The sequence below is a fragment of the Emydura macquarii genome, unplaced genomic scaffold (assembly GCF_026122565.2).
Source record: "Emydura macquarii macquarii isolate MOO-44397 ecotype Brisbane River unplaced genomic scaffold, CSIRO-AGI_Emac_v2 contig_2795, whole genome shotgun sequence".
Lineage (NCBI taxonomy): Eukaryota > Metazoa > Chordata > Testudines > Chelidae > Emydura > Emydura macquarii.
In genome coordinates this window covers 182924-205254 of record NW_027132932.1, presented here as the reverse complement: position 1 = coordinate 205254, position 22331 = coordinate 182924, and the positions used below count along the sequence as shown (strand labels likewise).

The window sequence follows — 22331 nt, the reverse complement described above, 5'->3', positions numbered from 1 at the left end:
GAAAATTAACCCTCCTGGCCTCCCCTTCCCTCCCCCCCTTTTTTTTTTACCTTGGACAACGAAGTTGACAGCCTGCCTCTCTGCTTGAGTACGTAGTCTGTAGTCTCGTGCATTGATATTAGGCAAGGATCTTTTACGTCCCATGATGGAAACCACATATCCTTTTGATATGTAAAATAGAAAATAGCATTCACGGAGTGGTTAGATATGAGATTTGAACCAAATCTGCCAATACGAAGTTGATATATACATTTTTCAGCAATTGCCTGATGGTTTTAGCCAATATTAGAGAATATTGAAAATATTCTAAGTCACTTGGTGCACAACATTTGTTCCCCAGATATTTAAAAGTGCTCAGACTGGTAGAATGAAATATAGATTCAGCCATATATCACTGATATCTCCATTATCCTGACACTGCAAGATGTTAAGCACACTCAATTCTAGCTGAAATGAATAGAGGTTGAAGTTACTCAGGCCTGGTCTGTACTTAAAAGTTTTGCTGGTATAACTATGTCAGGTAAGACTGTGAAAAAAATCACATCCCTAACCAACATACCTATGCCAGCAAAAACCCCAGTGTAGACTCAGCAGCAAAAAAAGTCCTTTTGCTGGTATAGCTTATTTCACCCAGGGAACTGTTATAAGCTATACCAGCAAAATAACCCTTCCCAATAAAAACTGCACTACCTCTAGGAGGATTTGCCTGTATAGCTATTCTGGTTACAACAAAGTTTACGACTCATAATGGACCCAAGCAGAGACAGGTGTGTTTCCATCCATGTATTAGTTTGCAGCCAAGGACGTTAGCTATGGGATTTTTGCTGATTATATACACAGAACATGGATTCATTATCACAGATGTGAGGATGTTTTGTGACACACATCTTTCAAGAAAAGAAAGCTACCTTATTTTAAATAGATCTAAACAAAAATATATTGCTTGAGTAGCACTTCATCAAACAGGATGTTTAGGACTTATTTATGGCTTTAGAAATTTTCAGTCACTCCATTACTCCTTAGTAGAACTAACTAATGAATGCAATTATGGTATGAAATGACAGTCCATTGTTATGTGCAATGTTGTTGTGGCTGTATTGGTCCCAGGATTTTAGAGAGACAAGATGTGTGAGGTAATATCTTTTATTGGACCAACTTCCATTGGTGGAGGTGTACTGAAGAAGAGCTCTGTGTAGCTTGAAAGCCCGTCTCTTTCACCACAGAAGATGGTCCAGCAAAAGATATTACCTCATCCATCTTGCCTGCAAAGCCCTTACGCACTGCAGAGAATAAAAAAAGAAACAGCATGTATTCTCTGAGTAAAAATCTGAATCAATTATATGCTGTTATTAAAAGATGTTGAAAATGCTGTTCTGAGAAAATGATACAGGAAAATGACAAAACACAAAAACGGCAAATCACCTGTTGCTGAACACTTTTCACAAAGTGATCACTCCATATCTGACCTATCAGTCTTCATTTTCAAAGGAAATCTGCACAACATTTTCAAAAGCCGAGCCTGGGAGCTTAAATTCCTGACTTTGCTAGGTACTAAAAACCATAGACTGAACAGAGACACTGGATTTATGGCTTATTACAACAATCTATCACACACTAACCACTACCCCAGCTCCTTCTCCCATGCTTCCTTTCCTCCTTATAACTGGAGGGGTGCTAACAGGCGACTTCACCTGGAATGGTCCCTTCAAATATGTAACTACTTATGCTAAACAATCTGTTCCATCTTGTATTTAACTGTGACACTCTGAGTAAGTTTCCCAGACCTGAAGAAGCACTCTATGTAAGCTCAGAAGCTTGTCTTTCTGACCAATAGAAGTTGATCCAATAAAATATATTTCCTCATCCACCTTGTTTTGAGAAAAATAATTTTCCTGACACGGGATTACAGTTGCAGTTATTAAAGTAACAAATTTGATGACACTGCACTCTTCTTCACTGTGACTGGTAACAATAAGTTGCAAATCTGTTGTTTTTTTCCACAAAATGTCTGTATTGAAAAGTGTGTTATGTATTTTGGGGTGAGTATATATATTCTTTGACAGTTCTGATAATAAACTGCAAAAGAAAATATGTCAAACATCTACAACTTCTCCCCTCACATTACTTCACTCCTAGGATATGGATACTCACTAAAGATAAATGGGGATGTGTAAAGGGCACAGGATTTGATGCAAGGATAGTCTGCAGCTGCTGGCCCAAGAAAACATTCTCCATGGTCCTACAGTCACAGATACTAAATACAGTTCAAGAGCACAAATGCTGACTGATGCCAGAAGAAATATGTACAAATTTTGGCTCTTGAATTGGATTACAGCTTTGTGACTCTGAGGCTGAATTTTTGTGGCCAACAGCCATCAAGTCTATTTATTGAAGAATAGATTCCTTAGGCTGCTTTATGGTGGAGCACATCATATATCAATATAATGCAGTATAATTTGACATGAGCAGGGTTCATTCTGGGAACAGAGGTCTTATTCAGCAAGTATCTCAAAAAGAAAAAAAAAAAAGAGGACAGGTTTTAAAAGTTCACAGTAATTTATAATGAACAAGATGATGAACCAATTCCTTCATTACCTAAAAAATTGACTTATGAAGATTTAATTTGAATAAACTAAATATTAAAGTTTGTAAAAGTGCACTGGTCTGTTGGGTGCATGCATGCATCCCAGCCCACATGCCATGCACCTCAGCTCTTTCAGAAAGGAAAATTCTGGGACGTATACTTTCCCCCAGCTGGAGCACATGACCAAGAAGGAGTTATGAGGCTAGAGGAACATGTGACTACTTTGGAGAGGAGAATATATAAGAAGTTTGATCTCAGTCTGGGAAAGTAAAGGTAGAGACATGACCTGGGGGGAGACTCTCCAAAGTGTAGGACTTGTGACAACTCCTATTGTAATACAAGAATCACTATGGTCATTCACCAGCAGGCCAGTCCCGAGTGGCTCTTGTTCAACCATGTAGGGCAGGTCTACACTTGCGGCGAAATTTGGCGGCAGTCAACGGAGAGACGCAAGCTACGTAGAGTAGTTTGTGTATTTCCTGTCAATTTCCTAAATTCTAATTAGGTTGGTGTCCCCACTATGCTGCACCGACGGGAAATGCCCTCCTGTCAACACAGCGTTAATCTTTTTGCAAGGGTGAATTTATTGCAGTGGTTCCCAACCTTTTTGGCTCGAGGGCCACAGATATCATTTTTACAACCCTGAAGGGCCACCAGTCTCCACCAGCAGGTTCCCTCCCCCGCCCCACTGTAGCCAGATGGAAGTAGTTCAGCGAGAAGGCTGCCTCCTCACTGATTTGCCGTCTTCCTGGCTGCAGCAGGGAAAACACATGCATCCTGTAGCCCCATGCGCTCCACCTGGGTCCCTAGGTAGTGGCTCCCTTCTGCAGACCAGGGGATGGGAGATCAGTGCTCTCCTCCCTCTGGCTCCAGCAGGGCCTCCAGCACCTTGGAACCCAGGTGGATCACTTTGCTGTGTTTCCTGCTACAGCCAGGGGGAGGAGAGCACTGATCTCCCATCCCCTTGACTGCAGCAAGCAGCCTGCACCGGTCTTGTAGTGAAAATGCGCTCTGTCTGGGTCCTTAGGCAGCAGTTCCCTTCTGCAGCCAGCAGGAGGGGAGCTGTGGGCCACTTTGAAAGCCACTGCAAGCCACTTTTGGCCCCCGGGCCACAGGTTGGGAACCATTGATTTACTGAGTTGACTTCTGGATCGATTGAGCAGGTCTGCAGTGCCACTCAATCAATCCCAAAGAATCGATCCGGCAGCGCCAACAGTGCCACTGTGAGTGAAGACATACCCTAAGTTTAAGATGCCCATCCCTGCCAAAATATACCCTATTTCCATTCAGTTACGTGTATAAGAGACTAGGTAGATAAGAGACAGATCTGATTTGAAGCTTCATTTCAGCTAGTAGAAAAGATTTTGAGGAATTGAAGGCACTACCCACTGCAGACAATCAAGCAACAAGAAAGTTATTTGCCTGTCTGGCAAGTGGAACTCTTCTAAATGTGTTGTCCAGATATATATTCTAGTCTTGGTGACCCAACGTCTTAGACTGGAAATAAAGTGTGAATTTTTAACAGTGAGAGTAATTAGCCATTGGAACAATTTACCAAAGATCATGGTGGATTCTACATCATTGACAACTTTTAAATCAAGATAGGATTTTTTCTAAAAGATCTGCTCTAGGAATTATTTTGGGGGAAGTTCTATGGCCTGTGCTATACAGGAGGTCAGACTAGATGATCACAATGGTCCCTTCTGGCCTTGGAATCTATGTGCTTGAGACTGGCCAGCAATGTTTGTTGTGGCCACGCATGCACTCTGAGTGCCTTCACACCCCTCTCCTGAGGGCATAAATGGCAGTGGACCCAACAGCTACTCAGTTCCTTCTCCTCTGCAAAATCCACTCTATATCAGTAACATAGGGGAAGGAAAGTAGGTCATGGACTATACATATGGAAAACACATCACAAAGAATTCCAGTTGCTGTACAAGTAAGCAACTTTTATTTTTCTCTTTCTTGCCCATATATATACACACAGACACAAACATAGACACACACAGACACACACACACATCTATATCTATTTCTATATCTATATCTATTTTCCAGTCTTAGTGACTCACAAGCAATGACCTGATGTAATGTGGTGGGTGATCAGAGTCTATCTAAAAATGGATTACAATATGGTCTTGCCATAAGAAGTGTCCACTCTGGAAGCTTCCACTAATTAATAGTGTTTGGTAAATTGGAGAGAGTCAACAAAAATGATAAAAGATTTAGAAAACCTGACCTATGAGAAAAGGTTAAAAAGGAACTGGGCATGTTTGGCCTTGAGAAAAGAAGACTGAAGAGGGACATTATAACAGTCTTCAAAGATGTTAAGGGCTGTTATAAAGAGGACAATAATTAAATGTCCTGCATGGCCACCAAGGATAGGACAAGAAGTAACTGGCTTAATCTGCAGCAAGGGAGATTTAGGTTTAGATATTAGGAAAATATTTCTAATTATAAGATTAGATAAGTACTGAAATAAGTTACCAAGGAACATTGTGAAATCCCTATCATTAGAGGATTTTTAGGAATAGGTTGGACACACACGTATAAGGGATTGTCTAGATATACTTGTTCTTACCTCAGTGCAGGGGACAGATGAACTAGATGACTTATTGAGGTCCCTTCCACCCATAGATTTCTATGATTCTATGTATGGAACCTCAAGAGGATGCTTTACAGATGTCAATAATGGAGATGCTTCTAAAGGAAGGCCTACTCTTCCTGGCACAGAAGTATGCAGGATGTCCAACAGTTTATGAGGAGTCTCCTGCACCTCTTCATGTAGAATCTGAATCAATTTGGTCATCCTTCTCAGTAAATCCTGGAAACTTTTATAGTCATCCAGGTGAGATGGTGTTGAAGGGATAACCATCCAAATAGGAGGGTGAGATAGCCACTGCTGCTTGCATGTCCTCATTTTGAAGCTGTTTTTCCTCCTTAGAGATTTCCTTTGCAGGCTGAAGATGATCTGGGAATGTCTGAGGTTGCACAGTTCTTTCTATATAAGGAGGAGCTTGAGGAGAATGCTCACGATAAGGACTGCACAGTTTCCAGTATGGCCATTCAGGCATATTATATGAATAAGAAGTAAGGGCCCAAGGGAAACAATATAGTGTTTAGGTTTGTAGGAGACCCTAGATTCCCTTGCTGACCCATAGAATTCAGAAGAAGGGGCTTTAGGGGAATAGGTAGAAGATCTCTTCCCACTGTATTGTGAGTTGGATGTGGAATAAGAAAATTCCACCTAAAAAGGGGGCTGCTGAGGCAGGAGTACTGGTTGTAATATTGGAGCAGCTGTCACACTGGGAAGGAGGTCAGTATTGAGGTAACAGTGGGCTTGCATACCAGAGGAATGTTAAATCCAATCAAAAGTAAAGGAGACACCAAGTCCTCCAGAACTTGGAGATCCTTTGGAACCACATATTTTCCCAGCACTGATATATAGGTGGTACCGTGAATCTTTGGGCTAACGTATAGCCGAATGGGATACCCAGCATCAATGCACTCGATATCATAATAGTAATCAAGGCCAAAGAAGAGGTTGCCGCTAGTGCCCAAGCAGTTGGTGCCATGGAGACCTTAGAGGCTATAGCCTTAGTACTGGCCAATGAAAATGTGCTCTCTCTGTATGGTACTGAGTGGTCAGAATAGTGCTCCCTATGAGCTCACCCAATACTCAAATTCAGGCCATGGCATTTATTTGGAGAGGGAATGATGAGGTGATTTAGGCCTCTTTTTTTTGCAGAACTTTGTGAGGAGATCTTCTGATTTTAGAGCAGAAGCAATATTCCTTTCCCTCTAGAGGCTTAATATGGACAGAATCCCTTGAGATCAAAGCCTTAGATGATGGTATCCTGAAGCTAACCAAACTCCTGGCTCACAGGAGCATTTCTGAACACAACAGGTGATTATCCAAGGGGTCAGCCACACCCGGATCCAAGGTGGGCTGCATGGAGTGGTGTAGTAAAAACTCCTTAAACCTCACTTCTGTGGCTCTTAATGTCCTTTTTGAAAAGGATTTATATTCAGTGCATTTACTGGGGATTTGGGATTCCCTCAAACAAAACAGTTATTTAGTGTGTCCATCATTAACAGGAATTGCCACATTACACGAGTGGCAACATTTAAGTCCAGGAGACTTAGGATGTGACACCCTGAAGTCTGGGTACCAGGAAGATCATGGTAAGGCAGAGGTCCCCCAACTGTGGGATGCAACTTGGGGGGGGGGCGCACAGAAACATTTGGGGGCACAGCAGGGCCAGGACCAGCCCCCACAGGGGGCAGGGAGGGAGAGCCGCTCTACCCCGAGCTCTGTTCCAGACCTGTCCCCGGCTGTGGTCCCTGGCCACGACCTCAGCGCATAGCCACTGGCTTAGCCTTGGCTCCCAGCCATGGCTGCAGCCTCGGCTCTCTGCTCGGCCCTGGTCACGGCGCATGGCCCACACCTCAGCCCCCTGTTGTGGTGCCCCGCTCCCAGCCTTGGCCCCCAGCCAGACCATGGCCCCACTTCCAGCCCCAGCTGGGGGGGGAGGGACAGAGAGGTGTGGATGGGTTAAGGGGAGACTTGAGGTAAAAAGTTTGGGGACCACTGAGCTAAGGCAAAATTTACAAGGGAAGAAAAATAGTAAAATATCCCAAACCCCTGAAACGTATCAAAAGGGGTTGCCAATGGGCAATGAACTAACTAATCTAACCTAATTATTATTAATATGTACACTATCTAATGTTTGGATCAAAAAGGAGACTGAGTGCCTTTGCCTTTTATGTCTGTTGCACGGGAATGCAAGGACGTTCAAGGGCATGCATGGCCCAAGCAGACATTGCTGGTCAAAAGACTCCAATCTCAAGCACAAGGGCCTCATTTGACCACGAGTGGACTATATATATAGGCAAGTGCTCAAAGAAGAACTTAGAGAAACTTTAGGTTGAAGTGACCTCTAAAGAGATCAGGTAGGTTAGTGTGAGGAAGGAAGCACCAAGTGAATGAGTAAGCAACTTAATGGAGAGGCATCTCACCCACCTGCACCAAGGAATACCAATACTCCTAGGACCAGCCTTGTCTTGTTGCTAATTATTCTCCTTTTTTCCTGAACAGTTCTACATGGCATCATGAGTTCGCACATACACACATGCACACAAAGTCAAAACCAAGCACAGAAAGCCAACATGCCAATAACTTTGCCTAGATTGAGCACTAAATTTTTATTGTTATATATTTAGATTTTTCAATTATGCCTATCATACTCTATAGGTGCATTACCAAAAGTGGCAACACAGAAAACAAAACGTATCAGATCAACCTTTGAAAAAACAGACTTTTATTCTATCCTGTCATCCCCCAACCAACCTTCTGCTCTGAGAAAGTCTGGTGCTCTGATGGACCGAGAGTAAAAAGTTAATTCTAAGGTAAAAAACCCATCACTGAGGACACCCTGCCACCAATCTCAATCTAAGGCTTGGTCTACACTACCAATTTACGTCAGTATAACTACATAGCTTGGGGCATGGAAAATTCACATGCAGTTATATAGACCTAATCCCCAGTGTAGACAGTGCTATGTCAACAGAGTTCTCTTGTTGACATAGCTAGCATCTCACAGGGAGGTGGATTACCTTTACCAATGGGAGAAACTCTCCTGTCGGCATAGGTAGTGTCTACAGCACCACTGCAGTGCTATAAGTGTAGACAAGCCCTAAACTCTTAGCTTAGACTATGTCTACACTTGCCGCCAAATTTGGCGGCAGTCAACAGGAGATACACAAGCTATGCAGAGTAGCTTGTGTATCTTCTGTTGACTTCGTAACTTCTACTTACTGCAGTGTCTTCGGTTTGCTGCGCCAACAGGAAATGCACTCCTGTCGACGCAGCATTACTCCACTTGGCGGAGATGGATTAGTAGCTTCCATTTCCGGGTTGACTGAGTGGTACTCTACTTCTGCTCAATCGATCCGGATAAGTCAATCTGATAGCGGCAAATTTGCCACTGTCAGTGTAGACATAGCCACCAACTCTTCAGAGAATCACATCTGCTGTGATAGTACATGGGAAAAGGGCTTTATAGTCTTTGATATCCAAAAGCTCACCAAGAAATCATGGGGTAACTCGTGCAGATCACAGGCCACAGATGTAATGTGCTCTCTTTGTGAAACAGAGCTGTAGACCATGAAATTTCAGCTAGGCTGGGCCTACTTATAAAATTAAGCTACCAAATATTAATAAGTTACATATTGTAGAGTATGTGAAATGGTGGCTGGAGTCCCTTTTGAAAAGGGGTGATTGTTTTTCATTGCAACACACCCATGCTGTCTTTCCATTCTCAAAGTATGTCTAGTATTTCATTAAGATAACTGCTTATTAATTGCCTCTCTTGTCTAGACCATCTTCCCTAATGAACTTATCCTCTGGGAGTAACTCATTTATGCAGTAAACAGAAACGTGTTAAATGCAGGGCGTGCTAGACTTCCATGGATCCAGATCTCTCAAAATACCTTATGATCAAAGCCCATGGATGGATGCCACCCCAGATATTGCTCAATTTAATCACAACAACCCCAATACCCCTTTGTTTGAAGGGTGGAACACTGAAACTAAACAACAAATCTAGGTGAATAGCGCCTTTTAACTAAGTTTAGTTACACATGGGTCTCTTCTTCTTGTATTGTTTTTGGGAATTCCTATGTTTACTCATGTAAATTACCAAAATGCTTTGCAAAACATTGAATTTAAGAATATAAAAGAGAAGCAATGGAAATAAGCAAGGCAAGCAAGCTTCAAGAGTGAAGAGTGACTCTGGACAAGAAACTGACAAGACCTGCCATTTTGCCCAGCTGTCTTCTGAGACCATGGATCCAGACTCTCGGGGAAAGCTGCTAAGAAACCATCGCTGCCTCTTGCCTGCATTGGTGAGGATAATTGTTTTTGCAGCTAAAATATACTAGACTTTTGGTTTGGGGGCTCATTTTATATGTTTATAAGTATAGTAGTTAAAGCCTTTCTGTCATTATTGAACAAGAGTCGTGTCAATTCCTGAGCACACTAATAGCAGATCCCAGTCTGTGAGTTAACAGTGCTTACTAAGCAGGTTGCGTTATGCCCTACCAGCAACTTCTAACTAGTTTGACAATATGGTGCTATCTACATTGCATTGCAATAAATTAATCTCAAAGAGACTTTAAATATGGATAATTAGATGGTGAGAACCACATCCAAAAGAAATGGACTTCTTGCTAATTACAAATGATAAAAAGCATTCCTGGTAATACCGGTGCCTGGGAAGAAGTAGCTGTGGTGGATCCAACCACATCCTCCCAATTTGCCAACCTAATACAGGGCAGACCGCATTCATCAGGGATGGATATTTTCATAATTTCTTTCAACTTTTTCTCTCATCCTATAAGCATTATCTGAGTTGAGTCTCTGTCCTCATTATAAAATGTAACATAGCAGCTGAACAGTAAACAAGAACGCATTTTATAGGTTTTATTACCTTCCTTGTGGCATTGGTCAATGGTTTTCTTTGTAAAGTCATGAATTTTCTTGTATTTCACCAGAAAACTCTCTATAAATTGACCAGCTTGGAGTGGAGTAATTCCCAGACATCCAGCAAGACGTTCTTTACCTTGTGCACAATAATGTAGAACAGAAAATCATTTAAATATTGCTTCAAATCAATATTAGTACTGAACTGTACATCGACTAGTGGAATACTACCACTTTTGTTATTTTCACAAATTTGGATGATCACATACACTGAAGTGATTTATCAAACTACTTAAACATATGTTTAATTTTAAGTTTAAATGTTTTCTTTGAATAAACTCATGCTAAAATGCCTTACTGGATTTGGGTGTAACTCAGCAGAGGTTTTCCCCACTACATATTACATCTTAATAGCTTAAATACAAAGTGTAGGATATCTACATTTTAAATTCATACCATGTAGCCTGTATGTTTCTTAGTTTTGTTCTCTTTTATTCATAAACTAGTGAGGGGTAGATTTATGTGGACCCTTGCTATGAGGATGAGGAGATTGAATTTAATGTTGAATAAGCAGGGAAGTGAATGAAGAGATGTGAGGATGGTGATGTTGGGGCTGAATGATTTTAGGTAGGGTATTTTGGACAGGCTGGAGAAATGGAATGCAGGGAAGCCATGAGAAGAAGAATTCAGTAGTTGAAACAAGAGATGACCAAGGCATGGACCAAGGATTTAGCAGAAGGGATGGAAAAGAAAGAATAGATTTTAAAGGGAGTTTAGAGAAAGCAGCAACAAGATTTACCCAGCATCTGGATGTGTGTTATAAGTAAAACAATAACAAAGGAAATATACAAGATAAAGCAAAAGAGTATGAAAGAAAGATGAGGACAAAGATTTTCATAGTATGAAATTAAAAGCTCAGAGGTAATATTTAAATAAATTTATAAACTACGACGTTCAAGAGCAAATAAAACCAAATATCTAAATTATTGACTTTAGCCTCCAAAGACAGATATATTTAGGTGTCAGCTACATAGGAATGAAAACAGCATTGTGTCTGCAAATAACATTTGTTGAAAGGCAATGTCTTGAAGCACCATAGATATAAAATACTAGTTGTCAGCATAATAGTGTCAAGAGAAACTAGCTGACATTTTTGAGAGAGGTAAGATTTCAGCCACCCAAATGCCATCACTGTCAGTCTGATGTGCATTTCATAACAATTCGGAAGCGTTCTGTACTCAGCTATGTCAGGAGCTGCAGTGATGTCCAGAAAAATAAATCTAGCCAAGGTGCTAGAATCAGAAATTTGCAAGACATCTGGGATGACTCCTAATGGAATTATTCCAACGCTGTATTATTGATAGGGCCCTACCAATTTCACAGCTATGAAAAATGTGTCATGGACAATGAAATAAGCCCTTATCCATGAAATTTGATCACCCCTGTGCTGCTGGGAATGCACAGCCAGGGGCTTGTAGCTGATTGTTCGGGCTGGGTTGGGGAGGGACAGGACTTGAGCTTCCCGTGAGCAGCCATTCTCAATGGGGAGATCAGCCCCACCTCCAGAGGCAGAACAGAAGTGAGGGTGATATACCCTCATTTCTGCATTGCAGCAGCCCCAGAGCTGGGCTCAGGGCTTCTGCCCTACACAGCTTCTGCCGTGACTCAGGGCGCCCTGACTTGGGGCTTCTCTTCCCTCAGCTCCTGCAGGGGCTTGGGACACCCACCCCCTGTGACTGCTGCCAGGGTTTGAGGCACCTGGGGTCAGGACTTCCCCCCATGCCCATTTTTCCCAGGGCCCCCAAATTGGTTTGGACCTGTGCATTAGTCACTTGCAGCATCATAGGGGAGATCAGACCCACCTCCACCTCTCGGAACCTCCTCCAGCTGCAGGAAGCTCAGGGACTGCTGCCCAGCCATGGAGCTTCCTGCAGCTGGGGGGAGGGGTACTCAGAGCTGGGTCTGATCTTCCTTCTGAGAGGGGACGTGCAGGGGAAGAGCATGTTCTGTCCCTCCCGAACCAGCTGGGACTAGCAGTTAGGAGCCGTTGGCTGAGATGCTCCCAGCAGCGCAGGGAGATCAGATTCTCCTCTTCTCCTCCTCCTCTGGCTGCAGGAAGCTCCATGGCTGCCGCCTTCAGGTGATGGCCACATTTCCCACCAAAGAACATTTAATAAATAGGTTAAAATATCACATATGAAAACATGCAAATTAATCAGCAATAACAATGAAAAGATCTGAAAAGGACAGTTGTGATCAATAGTTTTAAATTTTTTTCTGTGTTCTTCAGCTTGTAAAATTATCTTAGAAGACTGAAAATACAATGTATTTATTTCTTCTTTTTTGTGTGTGTCTTCCCATACCCAAACTCTTTGTTTGTTTGTTTCCCTCTCAGCAATGTCTAATGTAGGACCATTTATAGATACTTCTGGGCCCCTCATTATATTTTTACAGATGTGTGAGATAGACAGGTGAAGTGTGTGACATTGGCTGGATTAGGGGGACCGTTTATGATATTATTTAACATCAATATGTCAAAATCATAATAATTCATATGAGATATGCCATATCACGTACTGTTAGAAAGGTTATAATTTGCTAAGTAAGATGATAGTGTTTATATTCATGTGTCATATGTGTATTGGAAGTTATGGATATGTTTGATATATCTGTACTTTAACTTGTGCTGTGTTTCTGGGCAACACTCCAGGCAGGATAGCTGCAGCACTAGCCTGCTTAATGGCCCATTAAGGAAACTCACAGGTACAACGGGCCCAAGGGGAGAAGCCAGGGATACACCCTATGAGTCTCCAGGACTTACTCATGTGACCTTGGACTCCATTTTATATTCCTGTAAATTTCCACAAGCAGCATGGCAAAGGCCAAGGAACATAAAAGGCAGCTGCCCCACATCCATTTAGTCGTCAGTCTATCTTTAGTCTTCACCTACCTCTGGATCAAGCAATTTATCTACAACTAAACTGTAAAGCAAAGGACTGAGACCCATCCAGGTATTGGATGTACACCAGAGGGACTACAGAAGCCTGCAAACTCCACAATTCTACTAGAAACCTAATATATATGGACTTTCAAATGATTTGTATGCATCTGATTGCTTTAATCATTTAACATTTCTCTTATAGTTTGTTTCTTTCCTTTTATAATAAACCTTTAGTTTTAGTTACTAAAGGATTGGCTGGCAGCGTGGTATTTTGGGTAAGATCCAAACGTATATTGATCTGGTACTGTGGTTGACTCTTTGGGGTCAGGAGAAACTTTTTGGTAAAGAGCATAGAGTTTTAAATAACTTCTCTCTTTACTGGACTGAGTGGCTGATTGGGAGCCAGAGACTGAAATGCAGTAAAGGAGGCTGTGTATATTTTTGTTTTGGCTTCTTGATAACCAGTGTGGGGAATCAGAAGCATTGTTTGTGGCTGGTTGGGAAGTCTGACTTCAGTGTCACCCACCAGTACTGGTAGAATCTGCTCTCCTTTTGCAGCCTGTCCTGACCTTGGCATTTTCAGGTGGCTACCGTAGGTACCGACGGGTCACAAAGTGATTTGCTTCAAAACACACATGAAGTCTGCAGTGTTGTCACTTCTCATAATTAAGGTTAAGATTCTATCACGGATATTTTTAGTAACAGTCGGGGATAGGTCATGGATAATAAGCAAAAATTCACAGAAGTCTGAGACTTGTCCCTGTTACTAAAAATACCCGTAGGGATGGGGGGAACAGAGCGGCTGCGGCTTGCAGCTGCTCCAGCCCCGCTGCTGCTCCAGCCCAGGGGGTGGGGGAGCTGATCCAACCCGGCTGCTGCTCTGGTGGGCTGGGCCCGCTGCTTTGGCAGCTCAGGGGTCTGGCCACCAATCAGCTGTTCAGCAGAGGCCTGGGGTGGGGTGGGGTGGGGTGGGGGCTGGTCTCCGGTCAGTTGTTCAGAGGAGGTGTGGCAGGGGGGACTGGCTGCCGGTCAGCTGTTTGGGGGCCCAGGGCTGGCCACTGCCCATCAACTGTTTGGTGGATCCAGGGCAGCGATTGCTCTGGCAGCCCGGGGCTGATGGCTGCTCCAGCCCCACCCAGGAACAAATCATGGAGGTCCTGGAAAGTCACAGAATCCTTGGCTTCCATGACTGAAGCATAGTCTGACTCATGATATTTGGTATGTGTGTTGAAGTACCAGCTTCTGGAGTCAAGTGATTAGGTGAAAGTATTTTTTTAAGTATATATCTAACTTTCATGGAATACCTTGAAAATGTGACCCAAGTGTAATCTAAAGGCTCAAAAACCAGAAGACACAGAACTGCATGATAATATGAACATTATCTTGTTTTCTTCATTTGCTATGTTGCATTTCAAACATAACTTAATTAGTAAACATCTAGAGCTCTCTGAAATGGTGTAAGAATTCCTGAAGACTATTAAGTGACATACAACAATGTATTATATCAAGATATTTCTGTACTGGTCTAGTTTTTCACGGTTTAGGATCTATGTTGGTACCAGATTTCTTATTTCCACACTTTATTAAGCAGTTAAATCAATGAGTTGTGTTAGTAAATTTGCCTTTAAGAGCACTAGCATTTGTCAGTCTTCCAGTCAAGTGAATATTAAAGGTAACTTACAAAGGAATAAATATTAAATATTTAAATAAATATCCTTTACTTTTTCATGATGTAGAACTGCCTGAATGTTTTTTCTATTTCGTATAAAATTTTGTATTCTTTATATTAGAAATCCAGGCCTTGGAATATATATTTATTAATATATATTTATTTATATATTTATTTATCAGAAGACAAATACCAAGAAAGTGAGAGGGGAAGTGATTTTTATTCACAATCTTCACTTGTTTTTAAACACGTGTTTAACAAACCATTAGAAGAACAGGTCACGTTGTTAATCATCCATGCCTATTCAGTTTAAATCTGGAAAAGTTCCAAATCCACATTTCTGAAAGAAGTTAAAAAAAAAAACCCAACCCTCCAAAACCCCTGAGATACTTCTGAAGAAAAGATGAAACAAAATCTTTTGAGGGGGTGACCTTCCTTTTATGTCATATGGAAGTAAGATGGAAACAAACTATTACAAAGGAATAGAGGGCCTTTCCAGGTCACTTTTAGGGAGGAGGCTATATAAATTGAAGCAATTTGCAGTAGATTAAGAAATGCAGAATGTAGAGGATATTCCACACTGAATTATACTAATTTTAGGTACATAAAGACAGTTGCTTGAACAACATGAGTATCCTTATAGGAGCTCAGATGTACATAGAAGTCAAAATGCAAAATAAATCAACATATCAACTTAACTAGGCAATAACTTTTATATTACGTTAACGATGCTATATTATTCTGAATTACTTTTATAAGTAGGCTATTTTATGATAGTCAAAAAAATCAAGATGCAATATTCTAAGATCACTTTATTTACCTTCAGAAATGCAGTCCATGACTAGTTTTAAAAATTCAAACATGAACCCAAATCCATTACAGCTCTAGTTAATCAACTAAAAAAGTAAATAGTAGTGAGACTAAACTTGTTTCTGATTCTACACAGATCCTACCTGCTCCATAAACTGCTGAGTAGACAACACGCTTTGCCTGTTCTCTATCTGCATGCCTCACTTGTTCACTTGGAATCCCCTTCCTAAGCACAAAAATAATATGATTACATCTTCTATTTCTCGTTGAGAGCAAATATATATTTTCATCATCATTGAAAGTACATTTTAAAGTCAATTTTAATAAGTGCAGACATACAGCATATAAACAGAAGCTCGGGGAGGCTTTACTCTTCAGCTATGAATCCACAGCTTGTCATACAGTTCAGTGGAGAATGTGTTCACTAGTGAATCAGGTTACTCTTGGCCTTTTATCTGCCTTTTTCACCAAGGGCTTGGTTTGAAAAACATCTGCTCTTGAAATATTAATTCATTATTATAGATGGATGAACTGGTTCAAATAAATTAAGAACTAACTCAACCCTTTGATGTTCCTTACCTGAACAAAAATCAAACCCAAACGTATGAAGTTTAGAAAAGTTTGATTGAGGACTACAGCTATGAAAAATATCTTTACCTATTATGATTCCACAGAGGTTCTGTGAAAATTCAGTAATTTGCACGGATTTTTCATAAAGGTGAAAATGTTGAAGATCTGGAATGAAAATTTCCACACTGGCTGGATACCAAGGTAAAAATTCACTGCAAGGTTTTGCAGTGCATTTTCAGATTGATTTGCTTGGTATTAGTCACATAAATTAAGTAATGCACTGAGGCCCCATTCCTGCAAACATTTATACAGGTGTTCACTTTACTACCATGAGTAGTCCCATTAAAATTAATAGGGCTACTCATGATAGTAAAGTTAAGAACATGCTTACATGTTTGCAGGATTGGGGCCTGTATTTCTGGTTCTACATTGGTTAAGCCTACCACTAAAGTCTGAGGAAACCATTTTGACTCATTTTTTCAGGGAGAGATTGAAAATGCTCTTTGTGATTTAGTAAGAAGCCATTGTGGCTGTGATTTTTTTCTCTTCCTCCCTGACTGCAAATATATATATCTCCTGGGAATGGACTGCTATTCAGGGGTTTTTGAAAATACATAAATCTCCCACTGTTTAGGGTTATTTACATTTTTAAAAGGGCAAAACAGGTACTCCAGACTGAAAGCTATCATAGAAGCCCTTAGTCCTAAAGGTTATTTTGCCTTCTTTAATCCTATGATTTATGTAGCAAGGAAAAGGTAGATCCTTTATGGAGGAACTACATCTTGCATTTCCATATTTCATGTTATTTTATGAGTCTAGAGGTACAATTTTAAAAGTGCGTAAGGGATTTAGGAGCCTCAATCTCCTTTTCAAAGTGATGTGGCACTTAGAAGTCTTCATCTCTTTGAAAGTCAATGGGACTAAGGCTCCTAAACCACCAAGATGCTTATGAAAATCCTAGGCTAGATGTACGACATATTTTGCAAATGCCTCTTAATTTACCAGTAATTATATACATTTACAATTATTGTACAAATCTATTCATAGATAAGCATTTTGATATCCATATATACACACAGTCATAATTAATCCACACAACCTGCAATTCTCACCCAAATAATGACGCTCACTCATGAAAGCTCAGTTAAAATTTTGTAGCAAATGTAGCTGAAATGAGGTCTCTGATTAGTAAGACTCCTATCAGTTTAACTTCTGTTGGCTGCCTTAACTCAAACAGTTCTGCACCCATGCCAGTCACACACTGGTAAATTTAACATTTTCTCATTTTTTATATTCAAGAAATATGGACATCCTGTCCCAAAAGTGATTAAAATCTTAGTTCTTGATATCAAACATTCCTTTTAATACAGTGCTAAAAACAATATGGTGAGTCAACACTTGCATTAGTGTGTCAGACTGGGGAATCCCAGTTTTGGCAGTAAGGGATTAAGTCTAGCACTCTGTGCATGTTTAAATGTGTGTATCACATATAGGAATGGGGTATAATAAATGAAGAGACAACAGCATGATTCACAAATGTTTGAGCAAATGGCAGGTCATGAGTCAATTAAATTACGTTTGTTATGCCTAAAAATGAAAATAACTTGTCTCCCTGCCTGTCCTCATAATGTTTGGTTCTATTAATAGCATATTTGATTTCTTCTGTAGATCAGAATAGCATTCCTGAGGTGTGAGGTTGGCAAGGGGGTGCTATTCCTTTGAAGAATGAAATGACATGGGTGGGTCAGCTTTTCCTAAATGCAGCTGTCATGTGAGAAATCCCTAATGGACTTTCCCCTTAACCTCATTTCTATTGACAGTGTGTTTATTTTTATGTTAACAAATATAATTTATTGTAGAAGTTATTGTACAAATCTATTCATAGATAAGCATTTTGATTTTACTTTGAGTTTCATCTTTCATGTTATGGAATATCATGATATCCAGGGTAAGCTACTGCTGTTTGCCGGTGGGATAATGGTACTGTAGCTATAAACTCTAAGAAAGTGATATTTACATATACCATGAAAACATTATATAATTTGAATTTGAATTGTGCTATAATGCAAAGCAGACAGATCCAATGGAGTTGCACCTTCCTACACCTGGACTGAATTTGACCCACACTGTGATCAGCAGTGTGGTCTAGATGCTTTTAAAAAAATAAACATAAGCCTGAAGGAGAACGCTGATTAGGCCCAAATGGGGCTCAGCTGCTACACCTAGAGTAGACATTCAGATGAAGACAAACTGCAGGTTTGTCAGAATTGTGTGCATGTGGAGAGGGCGATGGGATGAGTACATATGAAGTGAGTGGAGCTCAGTGCAAAGGAGAGCTCAAAAGAAAGAATTTGCTGGAGGCTTTGATTCTGAAATCTAGGACAGAGATTCAAGGGTGAGTCCTTCCCTGAAAACACACAAATTGACATTACTTTTGACATGAAGCCTTCTGCACTTAGCCTTCTTTATGTTTCTTCCCCTCAATTTTCAAGTTTGCATTGCCCAACAGGTTGGATTTTCTGTTATTTTTCCTTCTTCTATCTCTTTTTTCAGTCTCCCCCCTTTCTCCTGGTTTTATTCCTTTCCTTCCCGTCTTGTATCTTTTCTTTCTTTTCATCCCTTTTCCATTGTCAAGTTCATGCTCTTTATCCACATCCTCACCCAAGTTATTTTTTAAATTGTATCTTGCTTAATGGGAGTTGTTCTTTTAAAAATAGAGTGGTACATTTAATTGTAGAGTATTTGTATCTTGCTTAATGGGAGTTTTTGTTAATGGGAGCTTGGAGCTTACACAAGAAAGATCCTTTCACTTTCTGGCAATAGGCAAAATATTGCACACTACTCTCAGTCTCATATTATTTATTTATATATTTATTTAATTTATGTAATTATTGTATTACCATAGTCCTAGGACCCCTAGTCATGGACCAGAACACCATTATGCTGCTAGGCATTGTAAAAACAGAGACAATCCTTGCAAATACAGTAACTAAAGGATTCACATTATATATTGCATACCAAAACAAAAAAAAAAAGATTGCAAAATTAAGCACTAAAAAGTTAGCAAATGCAGGAATAACAGTTACCTGTCAAACCTTAATTCTGCCTCCTTGTATGTGTGTAGTATGATACAGCGTTTAATTACATATCATATATTATTTTCCCCCCCATACACACACATCAGTCATCAGCAGTACATGAACTTCCACATACACAGCACTGAAAGAACTCTTCCATTTGAGCTAAAGGAGCAAACTGGTAATAAAAGAAGGCTGTCCTCAGTTGTTTGAAGTAGCCTCCAGAAGGCAACACAACCCCGTGATGCCTGGCTTCTTGCTACAAAATTAAAGGAACAGCACATACATCCTCAAACTACCCATCCTCTTGTTAGCATTTACTGAGAGACATTATTGGACTCTTCAACATTAATACATTTTTGAAAATAAAAATAACAGTCATTATTTCAGAGGTGTGCTTTTATTAGCGGTCTCATCACATCCAGATCTAGTGCTGACTCTTCATATTACTTCTGGACTATCACTTATAAAAGCACTGTGTTGCAACAACATGCTATTCTGCCCTCCTTCCTGCTTGCACATGATGTCACTTGACTGGAGGCTATATAAATTGTCAGATTCAGAGCACTGTTCTGAACTACTCTAGCACCATTGTACTTATGACTGTAAGGACCGTACATCAGTTCTCTAAGATGTGCATTTCTGTTATTTCATAACAGTGAAATGTATACTACATGTGTGGGTTTTTTAAACAGCTGTTGCTATTTAATATGGGTTAAAGGTTGTACATATTGTATGTGTATGTCTGGAATGTTAGCACATGAGATTCTGTTTTGGCTGGAATTCTAAATAATTGGTGACAGCTGTAAGGCTTTGAAATAGTTCCAGTTTTATGTGGATACTGTTATGTTGATTGCATAAGAAAATACTGTAAATTTATTCCTTAAATGATGTAGATAGCGTTACATCTACAGTGGATAGAATATATGAGCCACTATATACCTTAGATGACAGACATCAGAGATAGAAAAGATCTGTTACATCATCATCTAGTCCACCTTGCTGCTAGTATAAGAGTATAAGATAAGTAAAATTTTTGAAATTTGATATAAAGTTTAATAGATAAAGCAAGATATTAATGTAGCTCAGGTGAAAAATGTCTTCTGTTAGACAATTTTAACATGGTAAAAAGTTCCAGAGGGGTAGCCGTGTTAGTCTGTATACAGCAAAAACAACGAGAGTCCTGTAGCACTTTAAAACTAACAAATCTCTGCAGGCATAAGCTTTCATGGGCTGCAATCCACTTTGTCAGATGCATGAAATGGTAATCACAGATAGGAGGTATATATATACATCCAAGGGTAAGAAACAACAATGGGGAGGATAAGTGTTAAAGTCCATTCAGTTAGAGTAGATGAGGCCTATTCACAACCATTGATTAGAAGGTGAGAATGTGTGAACAGTGACAATTACTTCTTGTAATGAGAACCATTCCAAGTCCCTATTCAGACCCAGTCTGATTGTGTCAAGTTTGCATACAAGTTCCAGCTCCGCAGTTTCTCGATGAAGTCTATTTTTGAAGTTTTTTTGTAGAAGTATGGCAACTTTCAAGTCAGCTATAGAGTGTCCTGGGAGATTGAAGTGCTCTCCTACTGGTTTATGGATGTTATCATTTTTTATGTCTGATTTGTGTCCATTTATTCTTTTGCGTAATGACAGTCCGGTTTGGCCAATGTACATGGCAGAGGGGTATTGCTGGCACATGATGGCATATATTACATTAGTAGATGTGCAGGTGAATGAGCTTCTTATGGTGTGGCTGATGTGGTTAGGACCAGTGATGGTGTCACTAGAGTTGATGTGTGGGCAGAGTTGGCAACGGGGTTTGTTGCAGGGATAGGTTCCTGGGTTAGTGTTCTTGTTGTATGGTTGCTGGTGAGTATTTGCTTCAGGTTGGGGGGCTGGAGATAAAGCAACCAAGAGTCCAGATATTCTAGTATAACCATAGACCCTCTAGGAAACAGTTTAAATTTGGATTCAATTTAATTTAGCCCTTTTATTCAACCTTCTGCTACAGTCATGTATCAAATACAGTTTCTCTGATCAAAAAGCTGCAGTGCTCCCAGCTTCTTGTAATTCTTTCTGTAGTAGAGCTGATTCTGCATCTCCTCTCTCTACCTCTGTTCCTCCTCCCCGTCCAACCTACTATCTATCTGCAATCTTCCTCCCTGTACACTCACTTAACTATTCCCGAGCTTCACCATCTGCCTTCCGACCTGTTTCTCAGGCCCCCTTAGATACTACATTATTTAAACCATCTTTTTTAGAAGGAGGTTAAAATGTTTTCCTTGGCCTGCATTGTATCAGGATTGATTTCCTTATTCTTAAATCATCTCTAAAATGGGCATAAAGTCTAGCTTTCAATATTTCACATGACAACATCATCTCATCCCTTGGCAACTTGCTGTATTGCCCAGCTCTCTTCTTACCAAATTGTGTGTCAGGAGAGACACAGATAAGGAGACTAGATCCAAGGCCTTGTCCTATATTATGTTTATTGCCAGTATAAATTCCTGAAATATTCCTTGGGGAGTCAGTAAAACTTGTGAACCAACTTGAGAATGAGATTCTCACCATCAAGCTGAATCCCAGGATATATGACATTTAGGAGACCAGGGTGCATTAGGAAATAATTATTCTCCATGTATTTGGGACAAAATAGCAATCGCAGACCTCTGATCTGGACTTTTTTAGTTAAGAACTTTAGGTTCTCTGATAACTGAGAAGCTTGAGAGGACTCTTGTCTCCCCCTCCTCACTGATGCAGGAGTGGGAATGTGGCTCTCTTTTCACCGATGTAGCTGTCTCAGTTCTATCAACTGATCTGAGTAGGCAAGATCTATTTCCAGGTCCTTGGATGATTAACTAAATGAGGAATTATTCTGTCTCAGTCCTTGTAGCTGTGAATACAGAGTAAAAGAAAGTGGGAAACACTAGCTCAGGTCCAGCATGAACACCCATAGTGGTGGCAAGATCATGGACAGCAAGATATCATGACAAAGATCAAAGAGTGGTTCCATGAACTGGGTGATGTAGCATCTCTCAGAGGTAGCATCTCTGAGACTGTAAACAGACCAACACTACTGGACCATTTTCTTTGCCTGCCACACCTAATTAACTAGCTTTGCTGCCAGTGGCTTCAGCCATTGAAGGAGGAATGGAAGTCATTCTGGGCGATAATGCAGCAACTCCAGAAAG

The 22331-nt window shown here is 40.5% G+C and overlaps 1 protein-coding gene across 1 annotated transcript in view; it reads right to left on the bottom strand.

Moving 5' to 3' along the window:
- POLN (DNA polymerase nu) overlaps positions 1–22331 on the bottom strand; it is a 187022-nt gene that overhangs the window by 6592 nt on the left and 158099 nt on the right. The window contains exons 18-20 of the mRNA XM_067567696.1: positions 15631–15713; positions 10075–10206; positions 51–161 (exon numbers count right to left, since the gene is read on the bottom strand). Coding sequence (XP_067423797.1) covers positions 51–161; positions 10075–10206; positions 15631–15713 — 326 coding nt within the window. The remainder of the gene's footprint in view (positions 1–50; positions 162–10074; positions 10207–15630; positions 15714–22331) is intronic.